Genomic DNA, 18,923 nt, shown 5'->3' on the forward strand with positions numbered 1-18,923 from the left:
TTTGAGTATCTAGTATTTTTAACATTCATTTACAGGCTGTGGGCGTGGCTGGTAAGGCCCAGCATTGATTGCCCATCCCTAGTTGCCCTTCAGAAGGTGCTGGTGAGCTGCCTTCTTGAACCCGCTGCAGTTCCTGAGGCGTAGGTACACCCACAGTGCTGTTAGGGAGGGCCTCTAAATCTGTGCCTCCCTGGAAGGGGCAACATTTGTTGTATCAAAATCTTCAATGGTCATCACCCAACCTTCTTCAGCCTCCCCCCCCTCCCCCCCCCAGCCCCGCCGGTTTCCCTCCTCCCGCCCCACCTTTCTTGCAAAATAAACCCACGCATTTCTGGTATCATCCCCTCCACTGCCCCTATTTCCTCTTCATGATACAGCAATTGGAACTGCACAAGGTACTTCAAGTATGGTCTAACCCAATGTTTGATGCAGGGTTAGCACAACGTCCCTACTTTTCAAGCCTTTCCTCTGGAAATAAAGCCTGGTATTTAGTTTGCCTTTTATTTCTGGCCTTGTGATCCTGGATCATGCCAGCTGTGGGCGCACCGCTGACCGGCTTACGTAGCTCAGCATGGGGTCTAACTCCTGGCACGGCCAGCACCATTTAAAGCTCTCCTGCAATATAGAAAGTCAGTTAAATAGGGAGTAAACCTTGGTTGGCACAGTTGAGGCAACTGGTTCAAGAAGAGTCTGGAAAGAGGAGTAAAAATTGGCACATTAGAGCAGAGGGCAATACCCTGGGGTTCGCCAATGACAGACTGGATACGTTGGGGCAGGAGGGAAAGAGGCAGAGAGCAAAAAAAAAAATTCTGTAAGTAAGTTTGTCAAGTTCATCGAACACCTTAAACATTCTCTCCCTCCACCAATGACAGAGAGTGGCAGCCGTGTGTACCATCTACAAGATGCACTGCAGCAACTCACCAAGGCTCCTTCAACAGCTCGGTGGCATTATAGAAATGTACAGCATGTGAAGAGTTAATGTCATGTTACAATTAGCCACTAGATGGAGCTAGGGACAGTGATATAAAAGACACTCAGGCTTCTGGGAGAGAGTGGAGTGGAGGAGAGAGTGGAGTAGAGGAGAGGAAACTGGCGTGGTGTATAGTAGAGCTAGAGAAGATAGAATATAGTCACAGTTAGAGTATAGAGATAGTGTCAGTGAGTGTCGTTTAATATAATCTATTTGTTTACTATAGGAATAAGTGTCACACATTAATCTAAGTGGTGTAAATAGTTTTAGCTTTGTCGATGAACATCGCTTCAAGTATCTTTGTGAACACTATGCTTTCCATCCTGAAGTCAACTCACAAATATCACCACAAGCACCTGCCAAACCCACGATCTCTGCCATAGTGGAGGACAAGGGGACACCTCCACCTGAAGGTTCCCCTCCAAGCCACACACCATCCTGACTTGGAAATACATCGCCGTTCCTTCACTGTCGCTGGATCAAAATCCTGGAGCTCCCTTCCTAACTGCACTAGGGATGTGGCTAACCACACGGCCTGCAGAGGTTCAGGTAGGCTCATCACCACCTCCACAAGGGCCGACCTAGTCAGCAACACCCACGTCCCACAAATTAACAGGTCACAACAAAAAATAATAGAGGAGTTACCACCTTGTCAAAAACCAGCAACGGGAATTTGAAATTCAAGAGATGGATGACGAATAAACACCATCATTTGATTTTCACGCTCACAGTCACCAACACCATTACCGGAACTGCCGAACTTTAACCTCATTAAAACAAAATGGCCCCATTATTGTTTTCCGTCCATTGAAAACAAGGATTCAATATTTTAAATGAATTGAACAAACTGATTGGATCTTGAGATAAATAATGAGTAACTTTCGATGGACCATGTTTCCCACCTATGCTATTAATTGTCTCAGGATGAATTACATGGTGATGCTTTCCAATTTCATTCTATTATCATAGATTATCATAGAATTTACAGTGCAGAAGGAGGCCATTCGGCCCATCGAGTCTGCACCGGGTCTTGGAAAGAGCACCCTACCCGAGGTCAACACCTCCACCCTATCCCCATAACCCAGTAACCCCACCCAACACTAAGGGCAATTTTGGACACTAAGGGCAATTTATCGTGGCCAATCCACCTAACCTGCACATCTTTGGACTGTGGGTGGAAACCGGAGTACCCGGAGGAAACCCACGCACACACGGGGAGAATATGCAGACTCCGCACAGTGACCCAAGCCGGAATCAAACCTGGGACCCTGGAGCTGTGAAGCAGTTGTGCTAACCACTATGCTACCGTGCTGCCCGCATTGCGGAGCAGTAAGAGAACGCAAATCCCTCTTAAAAAGTGTGTGTAGAAAGAAAAACCTCATAATCTCGATCAGAAGGCATTCCTTCCAGCTGAGTGATCTCTTCCTCTTGTTCAACAATTAAATTTATTTGTTCCACTGGTGTCATCGGTCGGCTTCCTGGGAATGCCTTTCCTGTCGGAGGAGTCGGACCCGATGCTCCAGGCCGGCTTGTCGAATCTCTGAAATGAAAAACAATGTTATAGTCCTTGACATCATCATCGCTGAACTCCCCACTATGTTCAGGGGGGGTTAACACTGACCAGAAACTGAACTGAACCAACTATATTAATATTGTGGCTACATTAGCAGGACGGAGGCTAGGAATTCTACAGTGAATAACTCATCTCCTGACTCTCCCAAAGCCTATCCACCGTCTACAAGGGACAAGTCAGGAGTGTGATGGAATACTCTCCAATTGCTTGGATGAGTGCAGCTCCAACAACACTCAAGGTGCCATTCAAGACAAAAAAAAACCTTGATTAGCACCTCGTCCACAAACGTTCACTCTGCCTACCACCAGCTCACAGTGGCAGCCGTGTGTGCAAATACAATCCTCTGCTGCAACTCACCATATCTTTGACAGCATCTTCCAACTAAACCCTCAACCTCAGCCAACAAGAAGCAGATGTATGGCAACACCACCACCTGGAGGTTCCCCTCCAAGCCACGCACCACTCTGACTTGTAGATCCCTGTTCCTTCACTGCCACTGGGTCTAGCTTCAGCTGTGCTTTTTTCCATCGAAGATCTGCTTAGAAATAGAGGAATCTTGCTAGAGACCGCGTTGGCACTTGTGAAGAGACTGATTCCAGATACCTTGCAAAGGAGCACTGCCCTTTTTGGAAGTCGGTGGCGTGTTATCCTCCCCAAACCTGAAGCAGGTAGAGTTTCCATCCTCCTTAACCTTCCAACCAGTCTGCCTCATCAGAAATCTCCAGGTAACACTGTGGTACTGCAACTGCTGTCTAAAACTACACAGTTGCTTCACAGCTCCAGGGTCCCAGGTTCGATTCCCGGCTTGGGTCACTGTCTGTGCGGAGTCTGCACGTTCTCCCCATGTCTGCTTGGGTTTCCTCCGGGTGCTCCGGTTTCCTCCCACAGTCCAAAGACATGCAGGTTAGGTGGAAGGGCCATGCTAAATTGCCCTTAGTGTCCAAAGAAAAAGGTTAGGTGGAGTTACTGGGTTATGGAGATGTGGATTTATTAAGTAGGGTGCTCTTTCTAAGGGCTGGTGCTGACTCGATGGGCCGAGTGGCCTCCTTCTGCACTGTAAATTCTACGAGTTGAATGAACCAGCCAACAACATGCTCAGCACTGGACACAAACTCCCAATGACCAACGCAATTGCTTTGTGGCAATCGCTGTCATTATTTTCAGCCAGGGAAGTATCAGTTTCAGGTATCATTTCCCAAATACAATTCTTTCGCTGTGGGCAATTCTTTGCTTAATAATATTTAGAATCGCACTGACAACACTGATTAACTGTTCCCGTGCATTTCACAGGTTTAAGTGCCTGTGGTCGCCACCCCAGACCCACTTTCTGTCTCGACTCTCAAATTGGCTAAAACTACGGCCATATACAGACCACCAATCTCTGTACTGGAGCCTGCGTCCAATATTTTACTGATCTCAGGATTCGGCCATTATGGAATCTCCATCCTTTGCTTTATCTCAGAGTTCTCTGGATTTGTTAGGGGAATAGCTGGAAATAATTGTCTCACCAAAGATATTTTTCAGGCAGCTGCCATTTGGTCTACTTGGTGAGTCTTTGCCATGGAATTGAACCCCTGTCAACCCACGCAGACATGGAGAGAACATGCAAACTCCACGCACACAGCAGCCCAAGGAGGGAATTATTAAGCAACCAATCACCAAAACATAATATTCATCCTGCTCTACCATGTTAGTTCCAGTAATTAAATGCTGAGGAAGAATAAGTCTGAAGCTAGCTCACACCTTAAAATGAGTTTATTTCCAAGTCAGCAATGCAAACTAACAGAAGAACATAATAACTAGGAGCAGGAGTCGGCCATCTGGCCCCTCGAGCCTGCTCCGCCATTCAATGAGATCATGGCTGATCTTTTGTGGACTCAGCTCCACTTTCCGGCCCGAACACCATAACCCTTAATCCCTTTATTCTTCAAAAAACTATCTATCTTTACCTTAAAAACATTTAATGAAGGAGCCTCAACTGCTTCACTAACAAACTCTCCCAATTCCTCCTCCCGTTGGTATTCCAGCTGTCCCCATATATACTTTTTTTTTAGTTAACCAAATTAACTAAATTAACAATGGGACAAATTAAAAGGCAGCACCTTAAACTGCTTTTGGGAATCAAAATAAATAGAATCAAAGGGGTTAATATACCCAGTCTCTGTGATGCCATGTTAATCTCCCCAATTTTACTGTTTTGGGTTAAATTAATTAAATTAACCAAACTAAGCGACATATTGAAAGGCAGCCACTTAAGGGATACTGCATCAAACAAAAACAAATGGCAAATTAAACTTAAAACATCAAACCAAAATGTGATTGAAGGGGTGGATACAACACCCCAGTCCCTATGATGCCCACTAGACACGGAAGGCTGTCCCCATTTATAGCTGGAGCAACACCCAGCACCTGGGTAACAATGCAATTGCCTTAACAATATAATTGCCATTAAATATTTCCAATGTAGTTGTCATTTAACAACGTGATGGCCATTGGACCTTAACAATGTGATTAAGAAAACATTGACACTACCTGCTCAACGCTAAGCATCATAGAATGAAAATAAGGTTGAGTACAGGTACTATCATTAATCACCACCACCCCTGGACCAGTGATCTCCACCTTCACTCCTGTCTTCGACCTACACAACCTCCCCCCCCCCCCCCCCCCCCCCCCCCCCCCGCAATCAGACATTCCCATTCCTCCTGATTACAATCTAAAGTCCACCATCAACATGCAGCCCCCTGAAATACTCTTTCCTGACCTCTGAATCCTCCCCCACTGATCACATTATAAAGGTTCCTCCTTCTGACCCTCATCATCTGAAAAGTAGCATTGTAATGAATGTAGGAAATTGCGATATATGTTGTATTATATGTATTTAATGCATTTATATGTATTATATATATGTATTAAAGATTATTTTTATTATTTGTCGCAGTAAAAGTCTAGGTTAGGTTGGGTATTTTTCTGTGGCAGTAATGTTTCTTTAAATCCTGGTTTAAAAGACTGACAGACTTTGTGGCTGCAAAAGGTACAATTTAGAGGTTGTAAAATTGAGATCATTCTTTCAAGCCATGCTTATGTTTACAAGAAAAGGCCTAATGTGATCTTATGATGATTTCTGGTGCGTAGATATTTAGAGACATTGTGTTTAAACTTTAGGTCATGGGATTTGTGTGGAATAAAGATGATGTAAGTAATGGGAGGAGCCAGGTCTGCAAGCAGTCAGTTTTAGTTTGTTTCTCTGTTCAAACAGTCTTTTAAAATAACTCTTTATCTGGCAAGTAAACCCGAGTTTGATTTAAAAGTGGTTTTTGACCTGTGATGGAAATAAAAGAGGCATCAGTTAGGAGTTAAAGTGTTTCATTTTATTGTTTTTTTAAATTAAGGGGCAATTTAGCCTAACCTGCACATCTTTGGGTTGTGGGGGTGAAACCCACGCAGACATGGGGTGTGCAAACTCCACACAGACAGTGACCCAGGGTCGGAATTCGAGTTTCATTTTATTGTTAAGCATTGTTTAATTGGTAATTGTGAGTTATATTTCTGTCATGTCAAGGTAGCTTAATATTTGTTTTAATAAACCATATTCCCATCTGAGCGTGGAATCGCGCCCAGTGTGAAGTATATTTTAATCACAGTTTTACAAATTTTTAAAAAGTGATTGGCGTTCCCATCCGATATCCTAGCAAATGTTGGGGTCTATTCCAGGATCATAATAGCATTAAAAATTATTTGGCCACCTACCTTTCACAAGTAATGAGGTCCATGGACACAAATACTTGGGCTCCTTAGACCTCTGCACTTGAGTGCAATCCGTTACTACTCTGCCCCTGAATACTACTCTACTCTACTCTGCCCCTGAATACTACTCTACTCTACTGTGCCCCTGAATACTACTCTACTCTACTCTGCCCCTGAATACTACTCTACTCTACTCTGCTCCTGAATTTCTCGGCCATGGTAACTGCAATGCTCCTTATTTTTTTAAAAAATTTCGTATTACAAGTTAAGTCTAATAGTAAAAGATAAAAACCCCTTCAGACCACGATTTGCAGCATTTTGTCAGAACTCTTCCATGTAGCGTGCAGATATAGATACGAATGGATGAAGAAAATGCACAACATAGAACATACAGTGCAGAAGGAGGCCATTCGGCCCATCGAGTCTGCACCGACCCATTTAAACCCTCACTTCCACCCTATCCCCATAACCCAATAAACCCTCCTAACCTTTTTGATCACTGAGGACAATTTAGCATGGCCAATCCACCTAACCTGCACGTCTTTGGGCTGTGGGAGGAAACCGGAGCACCCGGAGGAAACCCACGCAGACACAGAGAGAACGTGCAGACGCCAAACAGAGAGTGACCCGGCGGGGAATCGAACCTGGGACCCTGTGAAGCTACAGTGCTATCCACTTGTGCTACCGTTCTGCTCATCAAAATCAGATTAAACTCAATAGTCATTTGCATTCCTCACCTCGATAGATAGAAAAATACCTGTCCTTAATCCATTCGGAACTTAATAACATTTCTGCAGCTTGTAGAGTTTAACAGCTGATTGATAAGGGGTGCTGTTGCCACAATATGGAGTCTCAGTGAGAAATACAGGGTGGAAAACCGGGCCAGGTCCTTTAAGCTCTGTCCCAGCTATCACAGTCACACTGTTTATAAGTTCAAGAAATCATCTGTCACTTTCAAAAGAAAAATAATAAAGCAAATAATTTACATTTAAGAAACCGTCAATCAGAAGCGACAATAAAAGGACAAATTACTTTTCACTTCCGGCCTTGCTTTTTAATGAAAGTTTTCGCCTCTTCAGATCAGGTTGGTACAGTCTCGCAGCTGAACCCATCCGTTAAGGTTGACCCAGAAATGTATTTTACGATAGTGATCATTATTCTTTCAACGGAAGTTAATGTTTCAGAAATCACACATAATGCCTGCAGGAACTACAAAAAAATAATGAAACCATCGCTCCGTTTAATAAACAGTAAAAGGAGAATGAGAAGCAAATGATGAGTTGATTACGCCGCTTTTAGGAAAGATCAAGGTTGAACACTCCGAAGCAGTACTGAGGGACTGCCGCATTGTCAGTAAGTACTGCCTTTCAGTTGAGATGTCAACCAATGCCCTGCCCACTCTCGCGTGGCCACCATTTTGAAGAGAAGGGGAATTGTCCTTTGTGTCTGGTCAATATTTCTTCTTCTCTCCTGGGCAGTCCCTCAGTGTCGAGGGTGAGTCGCTTCCACTCCTGGGAGGGGGGTTTCAGCGGTGGCTGAATAGCCCAATCCTGGATCCGCAGACTCTGCCACAGGTTTGGCAGGTGGTGTTTGATGAGATGGGTGGGTGGGACACTCTGGATTCTGCGCTCTCTTTCCGCTGTTTACGCTTGGCCTCCGCGTGCTCCACCCTGTGACGCTCAAGGTGATTGGCCTCTTTGCAGATGCTACTTCTCCAGTTTGTGCGTTCTAAGGCAGCCATTCCCACGTGTCATTGGGGATGTTCCATTTATTTAGGGAGGCTTTCAGAGTGTCCTTGTAGTGTTTCCTCTGCCCTCCCAGTGACCCCTTGCCATTGCGGAGCTCGGAGTGAAGCACTTGTTTCGGGAGTCTCGTGTCGGCCATGTGGACAATGTGGCCCGCCCATCACAGCTGGTCAAGCGTGACCAGTGCCTCGATATTGGGGATACTGGCCCTGGGAGAGGACGCTCACGTTGGTACGCCAATCCTACCAGTGGATTTGCAGGATTTGGCGGAGGCAGCTCTGGTGATTTCTCTCCAGGGATTTGTGGTGTCTGCTGTACATTGTCCATGTTTCTGAAGCATGCAGGAGGGCGGGGACCATGGCAGCTCTGTAGACCATGAGCTTGGTGCTGGGTTTGAGGTCTCGGTGTTTGAACACTCTATTCCTCAGGCGTCCCAAAGACTGCACTGGCACATTGGAGTCGGTGTTGGATTTCATCATCAATGTCCACTCGCACTGAGAGGAGGCTCCCACGGTATGGGAGAAATGATCCACATTGTCCAGGGGCTCACCGTGGATCTTGCTGGTCAGGGGCAGTTTTGTGTGGCAGGAGAGGGCTGGTAGAGAACCTTTGTTTTCTGGATGTTTAATTTGAGGCCCAGTCTCTCAGATGCCTGGGTGAATGCGGTAACGAGGCGTGAGACCATTCAGCATCCCTCCGAATGGCGATCTTGGTTTCAGATTTAATCTGGCCCACTTCATCTTCTGAAAGAAGAAATTATATAGCACTGCTGTTTATAATCTTTATTATAATCTTTATTAGTGTCACAAGCAGGCTTACATTAACACTGCAATGAAGTTACTGTGAAAAGCCCCCAGTCGCCACATTCCTGCGCCTGTTCGGGTACACAGAGGGAGAATTCAGAATGTCCAATTCACCTAACAGCACATCTTTCGGGGTCTGTGGGAGGAAACCGGAGCACCCGGAGGAAACCCACGCAGACACGGGGAGAACGTGCAGACTCCGCACAGACAGTGACCCAAGCCGGGACTCAAACCCGGGTCCCTGAAGCTGTGAAGCAACAGTGCTAAACACTGTGTTGAGGGTCTTTGGAGGTTTTCATAGATTTCTTTATAAATACACGTAATGTGCCTTGAAAAGTGCGCAACCTGTGTTTTTTCTCATTAAATATCGTGACGCAATTATAACACAAGTTGCATAAAACTATTCCGTTAATTATTTGTGTCGCTCTGGCCGTGGCAAAAATGACGGATCGTAATTTGTATTTCTCAGGGATGAAGAAAATCCATCTACACACGTGACATTTTGCCTTCTCAACCTCACCCCTCGCCTGAGGTGTGGTGACCCGCTGATGATTAAACCGCCACCTGTCAGCTCTCCCCCTCAAAGGGGAAAGCAGCCTGTGGTCCCCTGGGACTATGGTGACGTTACCGCAGCTAGCTTTTGCACTATTTCTCACTCCCTCCATGAAAGGATACGATAATATCTCATTGCGCAGGCTGGCATCGCTGCTGCCATCCTGTCGGCTCGGGACACATTCTTCAAATTTTTAATCTTCAGGTTGCTTGCTGTCGGCGTGTAGTTGTTGCCGATAGATTCACTTGGGCTTCTGTAGTAGCGCTGCTCCTTGAAGGGGATGGCCAAAGGCCAGGATATATCCTGCATTATAGGAGGATGACGACTGTGACGCAAAACAGACTGAAAAATAAATAGGTCGGGGGTTACAGAACCATCAATAAAACCGCGTCCTTAAAGTTCTTAATTGCATCCCGCACAAACAAGCATTATGAACCAGACACTGGTTCGCTCTGCTCGGCTGTACAAGATTTAATGTAAATATGAAAATCTATTCAGCAAAACATCACTGTCACATAGTTCTTATTAATAATGACAGTTGGTTATTACATACACATCCATCTAAAGATCCTCCAGGTTACTATCAGAATATTAAGAGAATGTGCTGAGAATCACACTACCATCTAATTTCAGATTATCAGATTGGGTTCGCAATGTGGCTCGCTTACTCTGGCTTCTAGCCAGCTATTCTACCTGTCCTCCGCAGGCTACAGGAACACATCCAAGTATTGTGCATTTTAAATTAAACGTAAGTGTGTAGGACAAGAGTTCACTGACGCATTCCCCATGGCCATTCTCCTCGACTAACCGGTGTCAACGTGATAATCAACCAGTGCACCTTTCTCGTGCAGTATAAATTGTTGTTCCCTTTGAAATTTGGCATTCTTACATTTGTCCTGATGAGTGCAAGATGAAAAGCTTCAGCAGCATTTATTTTCTCAGCAATCCTACCAAGCAACTAAAGATCATTGTAGTCGTGTCTATTACTTGGTACAATAAATATTAAACCTAATCCTAATGGATAGTGGAAAGGGGGTGGTCATGACCACATCAGCAATTTGAGTTCAACCAATTTTGTAAATCAGCACCAAGTCAAAACTGGCTCCAAACAATTTGCTCACTTTAAGTTCCAACTTATCAATCATGATTATAATAATAATATTTATTATTGTCACAAGTAATAATCACTTATTGCCACAAGTAGGCTTCAATGAAGTTACTGTGAAAAGCCCATAGTTGCCACTTTCTGCCGCCTGTTCGGGGAGGCTGGAACGGGAATTGAACCCGTGCTGCTGGTCTTGTTCTGCATTACAAGCCAGCTGTCTTAGCCCACTGTGCTAAACCAGCCCCTGGTTTTGCAGTGTTAATGTAAGTAAGCTTACATTAACACTGCAATGAAGTTACTGTGAAAAGCCCCTAGTCGCCACATTCCGGCGCCTGTTCGGGTACACAGAGGGAGAATTCGGAATGTCCAATTCACCTAACAAGCACGTCTTTCGGGACTTGTGGGAGGAAACTGGAGCACCCGGAGGAAACCCACGCACACACGGGGAGAAGGTGCAGACTCCGCACAGACAATGACCCAAGTCAGGAATCTAACCCGGGTCCGTGACGCTGTAAAGCAACAGTGCTAACCACTGTGCTATGGGGCCGTGTGGTTTTGCGTTGGTTGTGGATGACAGCAGTCTATTGGACTACGTCTTAGTGGCTGTGCTGTGCCCAGTTGACCAAATCTTAACTTCAAACCTCCTCCTGCAATCAAAAAGAAAATGCTGGAAAATCTCAGCAGGTCCGGCAGCATCTGAAGGGAGAGAAAAGAGCTAACGTTTCGAGTCCAGATGACCCTTTTCTCTCCCTACAGATGCTGCCAGACCTGCTGAGATTTTCCAGCATTTTCTTTTTGGTTCCAGATTCCAGCATCCGCAGTAATTTGCTTTCCTTCTCCTGCAATCATCTGACAGCAGTTGCTGATGGAAAGCTTCAAAACAACATGATTGACTGCCTCTGTTCTCACAATCAAAATGGTTAATGGAGAAGCCCGTCAGGTGGAGGAAGTGAAAGGTCACCGTGTGCTGCTGTCAACATTCCAGGAGGGAGATACTGGGAATCAACTGACCTGGATGTCTGTTTAACCTCTCCAAAAACTGGTTCAAAGTTGCTGTTACGTGAACTGACTTCAGCAACTGGCTGATACTCCTAACAGTGGAGAAACCTTTTGGCCGTTTCGTATTCCGAAATGACAGAGAGGGACCAGAGTGGAAATGCTATGTGGACTCCAAAAAGGTTTTATTATTTGCCCAAGGCATGCGAGACTAAATTATCCTGCACACAAGAACTCAGAATGGAGCAAAGTCCTCAAAACAGCAACAGCTGCAAGGAAAAATCAGCAGGAAAAAGAAACATAAAGAAAACAAAACCCCAATAACGGAAATTCCCACAACAAATGTTGCCCATCACTGCCCCTTCCAACTCCTGGATATAATTCATGGTGAAAAATACAAGACCTGCTGGCACCAGGTAATAATCTCGAGATTATGAGTTGAACACATCTTTCAGTAATGAAATATCTTCCAATGCTGCTCAATCGTACAAAACCAAAGGATTAGAAACGGTGCTAAGGCCTATTTGTCCATGAGTGCAGTGAGTTGATGCGCTCTCATATTTCTTTACGATACCATGCTTGCAGAGTATCAGTGATGCTTCAGATGGTTTGATCCGGATTCCTGGCTTTTAAAAAAGGCAGTTAAACGTAACGGAAAATGGGATCCTAAAAATTAGGAACAGGAATTAAAAAGCACAACAAACGTCACAAATAAGATTCTGGCTGGCTCTCACACATTAGGTACTTTTATACAGTCACGGGTGTGGGTTACAAGGTTTGATAAATAGTTGTGTCCTCTGCATGAGGTAATAACCTGGCCAAACTACTTTCTGGGCTGCCGATAGCAACCAACGCAATGAGTGTCAGCAGCTGTGAACATTGGCTGTGTCCATAGCAACGTTCACCTAATGAACGCAACTAAGTTGATTGCACATTTAGTACTCAGTCATAGAGTCATATAGCACAGAAAGGGGCCCTTCGGCCCATCGAGTCTGCACCGGTCATCAAACACCTGTGGTGAATGTAGAAATTTCAGATATATTGTATTATAGGTATTTTGTGCAGTAAGGATTAAAAGCCTGAGTTAGTATGTGACTGCTGTAGTTATGTTTTTTCAAATAAATCCTTGTTTGAAAGACAACTAAGTTTTAGAGCCAGAGGTGCAATTAAAGCAACGTAAAAAGCTTGGGCTAATGGAATGTTGTTTGGATGTAGGGGGTTCCCTGTGGAGTTAATTAGATTTCAGCTTGGAAATATGATGTAATTACTGGGAGGAGCCAGGTTAGAACATAGGGAACATAGAAAAATACAGCACAGAACAGGCCCTTCGGCCCACGATGTTGTGCTGAACTTTTGTCCTTGATTAAAAACAAATTAGTCTACACCCCGTCATTCTACCGTAATCCATGTACCTATCCAATAGCCGCTTGAAGGTCCCTAATGTTTCCGACTCAACTACTTCCACAGGCAGTGCATTCCATGCCCCCGCTACTCTCTGGGTAAAGAACCTACCTCTGACATCCCCCCTATATCTTCCACCGTTCACCTTAAATTTATGTCCCCTTGTAATGGTTTGTTCCACCTGGAGAAAAAGTCTCTGACTGTCTACTCTATCTATTCTCCTGATCATCTTATAAACCTCTATCAAGTCGCCCCTCATCCTTCTCCGTTCTAATGAGAAAAGGCCTAGCACCCTCAACCTTTCCTCACAAGACCTACTCTCCATTCCAGGCAGCATCCTGGTAAATCTCCTTTGCACCTTTTCCAAAGCTTCCAGAACTGCACACAGTACTCCAAAAGTGGCCTTACCAAGGTTTTGTACATCTGCATTATCACCTCAGGGCTCTTAAGTTTAAACCCTCTGCTAATGAACGTTAGCACACCATAGGCCTTCTTCACAGCTCTATCCACTTGAGTGGCAACTTTCAAAGATCTATGAACATAGACCCCAAGATCTCTCTGATCCTCCACATTGCCAAGAATCCTACCGTTAACCCTGTATTCCGCATTCATATTTGTCCTTCCAAAATGGACAACCTCACACTTTTCAGGGTTAAACTCCATCTGCCACTTCTCAGCCCAGCTCTGCATCCTATCGATGTCTCTTTGAAGCCGACAACAGCCCTCCTCACTATCCACAACTCCACAAATCTTCGTATGGTTTGCAAATTTACTGACCCACACTTTAACTCCCTCATCCAAGTCGTTAATGAAAATCACAAACAGCAGAGGACCCAGAACTGATCCCTGCGGTACACCACTGGTAACTGAGCTCCAGGCTGAATATTTGCCATCCACCACCACTCTCTGACTTCTATCGGTTAGCCAGTTCGTTATCCAACTGGCCAAATTTCCCACTATCCCATGCCTCCTTACTTTCTGCATAAGCCTACCATGGGGAACCTTATCAAATGCCTTACTAAAATCCATGTACACCACATGCACTGCTTTACCTTCATCCACGTGCTTGGTCACCTCCTCAAAGAATTCAATAAGACCTGTGAGGCAAGACCTACCCCTCACAAATCCATGCTGACTATCCCTAATCAAGCAGTGTCTTTCCAGATGCTCAGAAATCCTATCCCTCAGTACCCTTTCCATTACTTTGCCTACCACCAAAGTAAGACTAACTGGCCTGTAATTCCCAGGGTTATCCCTATTCCCTTTTTTGAACAGGGGCACGACATTCACAACTCTCCAATCCCCTGGTATCACCCCTGTTGACAGTGAGGACGGAAAGATCATTGCCAATGGCTCTGCAATTTCACCTCTTGCTTCCCATAGAATCCTTGGATATATCCCGTCAGGCCCGGGGGACTTGTCTATCCTCAAGTTTTTCAAATGCCCAACATATCTTCCTTCCTAACAAGTATCTCCTCGAGCTTACCAGTCTGTTTTCACACTGTCCTCTCCAACAATATGGCCCCTCTCATTATCAGGCATTTTGCAGAAAAGCAGGGTTAGTTGAGTTTTAGATGGAGATGTCAGCAGAAGGCAAGCATTATAGTTCAGTTAGAAGATATGTCAGTAGCTAGATTAGCAGTTCCCTTCCAAGTAGTTCAGAAGCGTGTAATTAGAAGGTGAAGCAGCTTCAGAAGAAATACAGCTAGCGTTTCTGCATGGTTCTGATAGGGTTCAGATCTTTTCTTTAAAGCAGTGGCACAAGATCTCTCGTTCTCAAGGAACATCTCTGTAAAGCAGGTGTTCCTGAGGGCTAACTGCATTTAACCTGTGGATTGAGAACTGAGATGGGTGTTTTTGTTGTTTGAGTGGGAACAAAGATAGCGGTTAAGGATTGCTGTATTCACTGTATTGATTAGCATTGTAAGAAGTCTTACAACACCAGATTAAAGTCCAACAGGTTTGTTTCGAATCACTAGCTTTCGGAGCACAGCTCCTTCCTCAGGTGAGTGGAGATGGTTTCCACAGCCACATATATAGACAAATTCAATGATGCAAGACGATACTTTGAATGCGAGTCTTTGCAGGTAATTAAGACTTTACAGGTCCAGACGGTGCGACTGGAGAGAGATAATCACAGGTTAAAGAGATGTGAATTGTCTCAAGCCAGGACAGTTGGTAGGATTTCACAAGCCCAGGCCAGATGGTGGGGGATGAATGTAATGAGACATGAATCCAAGGTCCCAGTTGAGGCCGTACTCATGCGTGTGCAACTTAGCTATCAGTTTCTACTCGGCGATTCTGCACTGTCGCGCGTCCTGAAGGCTGCCTTGGAGAACGCTTACCCGGAGATCAGATGCTGAATGGCCTTGACTGCTGAAGTGTTCCCCGACTGGAAGTCCCCTGGTTATTGGCCCTTTTCTCAGGTAAAAGGTTTCTTCCTATCTACCCTATCTATGTCCTTCATAATTTTGTATATCTCAATCAGATCCCTCCTCGGCCTTAGCTGCTCTGAAGAAAACAACCCCAGCCTAACCAGCCTCTCTTCATAGCTGAAAATCCCCAAACCCAGGCAGATCCTGGAGAATCTCCTCTGCACCCTTTCTAGTGCAATCAGATCATTCCTATAGTGTGCTGACCAGAACCTCACACAGTACTCCATCTGTGGCCTAAACAGCATTTTAAACAGATCCATCACTACCTCCCTGCTCTTATATGTGCCTCAACTAATAAAGGTAAGTAACCCATATGCCTTCTTAACCACCTTGTCTACCTGTTCTACTGCCTTCAGGGATCTATGGACATGCACCCCAAGGTCCCTCTAGCCCTCTGTACCTCTTACCATTCATTGTGTATTCCCTTGTCTTGTTAGTCCTCCCACAATGCATCACCTCACACTTTTCAGGGTTAAATTCCATTTGTCACTGAACTGTAGAGAGAGAATATCAGTGCTACATAGCAGACATTGGAAACTAACAAATTCCATAGCAGGCACTTGACAACCCTTCATACCAAACCGAAAACTTGGATCATTTCCATTTTCCTTTGTTCAAACGTTTCTGCGTTGGTTTTATAACACGATTGTTTGGAGATCTGGAAAGACTAAACGTTGACTGATGTGAAAAAGTTCAAAGAGAGCAAAATAAAGCAACATTGTCCTATATTCCTGAAAGAAATTGATAGGCCAGTGGCTGCTTTCAAAGTGTAACATTCTTTTTGTGAGTTTCTTGGAGACTTGCATTGGAATTTACAAAAGTGCCAAGTAAGTGTGTTTGAATGCACCAGGTCTCCAATAAGCCTCAGATATCCGCACTGGAGGATTGAACATTACATCTGTGAACCTCAAACAATACAAGATAGCTTGACGGTACATCAACACAGTGACAATGGGGAAATACAATGTATTGTCAGGAAACAAAGGTAGTTGTCAGTGATTTACGTTTCTATTATGGAATATTAGAAATAAGGTATAGATTTAAGTGGGTTTAATTTAGTGTTTTTTGTGTATCAAAGGGTATAACTGTGGATAGTGTAGCCACCTAAGATGGACACTGGGCTACCAAAATGGAGAACTGCTAAGGCTGCAGGGAGAAAACAGTCTTAGCAAGGACAAGCAGTTTGCAGAAGGCTAATTAACATTCTGCACGTACAAAACCAGTTTATGGCCAGGTGCAGGATCTCAGCTTAAGGTGTAAATGGCAACAACGATTTGCATAGTAATGAGGTGATCCAGATCTAGGCCCACACAATAGCAACATTTGGGTTTGAATGGATACTTTGAGTGGACGCCCAGACGAAACGGCACCAGAAGTATCCATCACAAAGGACCCTAGAGACCGCCCCACCCATCGAGAAGAGACCCTCAGATTGGGGGTTTGGAAAATATCGATTGGGAAAAGACCCAATCGATACATGGCAGGTAAAGGCCCGCCCCGAAGAGGCACGGACTTTGGGGGACCTATAAAGGTAGACCCCGCACATGGTTCTGTCTGTTGACTCCGGCTCAGATCTGCTGTTTTGCTCCGGCTCTGTTGCATCCTGACTCCGACCCCAGCCTCCAGATCCTGTCTTTCATCACCGGCCGTTGAGCACCAGCCATCGTTCAGTAAGTGCCAAAACGACGCTCGCTACGTGACCCCGGCATTGCTTATACTCTAGCCGACTATTAGTGAACAGAAGGTGCAGTCCAGAAAGGAACAAAGGCCTTGTCCCCTGACCTTGCTGGTTCCTACTTAGATAAGTATTTAGTCGTTTAATAGTAGAAATAAGTATTAGTCTTTAGCATATGCATGTGTATTTATTATATTTGTTATAATAAATATTAATCGTTTGAACTTACTAATCGGTGTATAGTTTTATTACTTTGAACCTGACCTTGATATACTTGTGAGGTGTCTAACTACGGCAACTGGCGACTCCGAGCAGAATTACATACACAGAGCTGTAGTAGTGTTAAGTACATGGCCTTTAAACGGAGGCGTGTTAATACACTCCAATAAACGCGTAATACACTCAAGTAAAACGTGCAACAATAGATTCATGTTAAACAATGGTGTTTGCATGTATGGAGGCTTTGATTTCAGGTCAAACGGTGTTTCTATTGTGCTGAGAGTTTACGATGGGAAAAGTAAACATGAGCTTGGGGAAAGAATGAGATGTTGCTCGGCATCCGACGTCACTTTTAGAGAAAATACCTCTCTGAGTTTAGTTTTAACTGGAAGCTAGAGTAGAAAGAGCTTAACAGTGAGAGCGTAAGAAGTGAGAATGAAAGTGCCAGAAATCTAAAGATCAGCTAGTTAAGGAAATTATAGAAATGTAGTGAGATTTACAGGAAGTCTGAAGTTAAAGGAACAGAGGAAACTGGAATTGGAATAAGTTACTGTTCATTGAAGTCGCAGACAGAACTGAGACTAAAAGGAGAGTTGGAAAACCTGGAGGCGGATCCTTGTCAAAACAGTGGAGAGGAAGCCTTGTTTGAAAGGACTGTTGGAAAACTTGGAAGTGGATCATTGATGGAAACAGCTGAGGGAAAGTAATGTTTGAAAGAATATTTTAAAAGCGTGTCTTTTTGAGAGGGGACTTTTGGAAACATACATGTAACAATCATCTTGGAGGAGAGATCTACTAAAGAGTGATTGAGTAGAATCTGCCACTTGGTTTAAGAGTGGGGCGTTGTCTGACCACAGTTAGCCTGTATGGGTTACAAACTGACTGTGTTTACTGAAAACCTTATTGCACAAGATATGTTCTGTAACCTGTGTTATCCTTAAGATCTGTGTACATTTATGAAGGTACGTGGGAGTGAGAGATTGTATTACAATCAAACTTTTCACTTTTAATAAATGTTATTTTTTTGTTGTTAAAAGCCAATTGGTGGCCCTGTGACTTTGTTCATCCACATTTTCTTAAAAGCAAGTGACAGGGTGGGATTCTTCGTCCCGCCAGCCCCGTTTTCTGGCACGGCGTGCCCCCACAGGCAGTGTTCCAGCTGGCGGCCAATGGAGCTTCCCATTGTGGCCATCCCGTAGCGTCGGGATACCTCCGGGCATGGGCGCGCTGCCAGGGAAGCGGAGGATCCCACCGACGGAGAATCCCGCAGCTGGCCTTTTGAGCCCGGGTTGCATCTGGTCCCGTCCCGTAGTAAGATCAACTGGGATTGTAGCAGCATATTTGTGTAAAATTCCAAATTGTGGAAAGATAGTAAAGTGCGCTAGATTACCAGAGCAGATGCTGAGGATGGAAGTGAAGATTATGAAAGACAACTCTATTTCTACAAAATGAGAAACTGGAAGTACATGTGGTCAGAATGGGGTAATACGAAATACAAACAGAGAACGTCTGTCAAATCAACTAGCTCACAGCAGAGCAGAAGGGAGGCGATGGTGTAGTGATATTGTCACTGGACATATGACCCAGTATAATGTACTGGGGACCTGGGTTGGAATGCAGCCATGGAAGATGGTGAGATTTGAGTTCAATTTTTAAAAAAATCTGGAATTAAAAGTCTAATGATGACCATGAAGCGAAAGT

At 44.6% G+C, this 18,923-nt stretch overlaps 1 protein-coding gene across 3 annotated transcripts in view; it reads right to left on the reverse strand.

Moving 5' to 3' along the window:
* dnah3 (dynein axonemal heavy chain 3) overlaps positions 1-18,923 on the reverse strand; it is a 186,555-nt gene that overhangs the window by 154,207 nt on the left and 13,425 nt on the right. For all 3 annotated transcript variants that reach the window (XM_038820516.1, XM_038820514.1, XM_038820515.1), the window contains 3 exons: positions 9,514-9,733; positions 7,323-7,392; positions 2,348-2,510 (listed from right to left, as the gene is read on the reverse strand). In XM_038820516.1, the coding sequence (XP_038676444.1) occupies positions 2,348-2,510; positions 7,323-7,392; positions 9,514-9,733 (453 nt within the window). The remainder of the gene's footprint in view (positions 1-2,347; positions 2,511-7,322; positions 7,393-9,513; positions 9,734-18,923) is intronic.

The sequence above is a fragment of the Scyliorhinus canicula genome, chromosome 15 (genome assembly GCF_902713615.1).
Source record: "Scyliorhinus canicula chromosome 15, sScyCan1.1, whole genome shotgun sequence".
Taxonomy (NCBI): domain Eukaryota; kingdom Metazoa; phylum Chordata; class Chondrichthyes; order Carcharhiniformes; family Scyliorhinidae; genus Scyliorhinus; species Scyliorhinus canicula.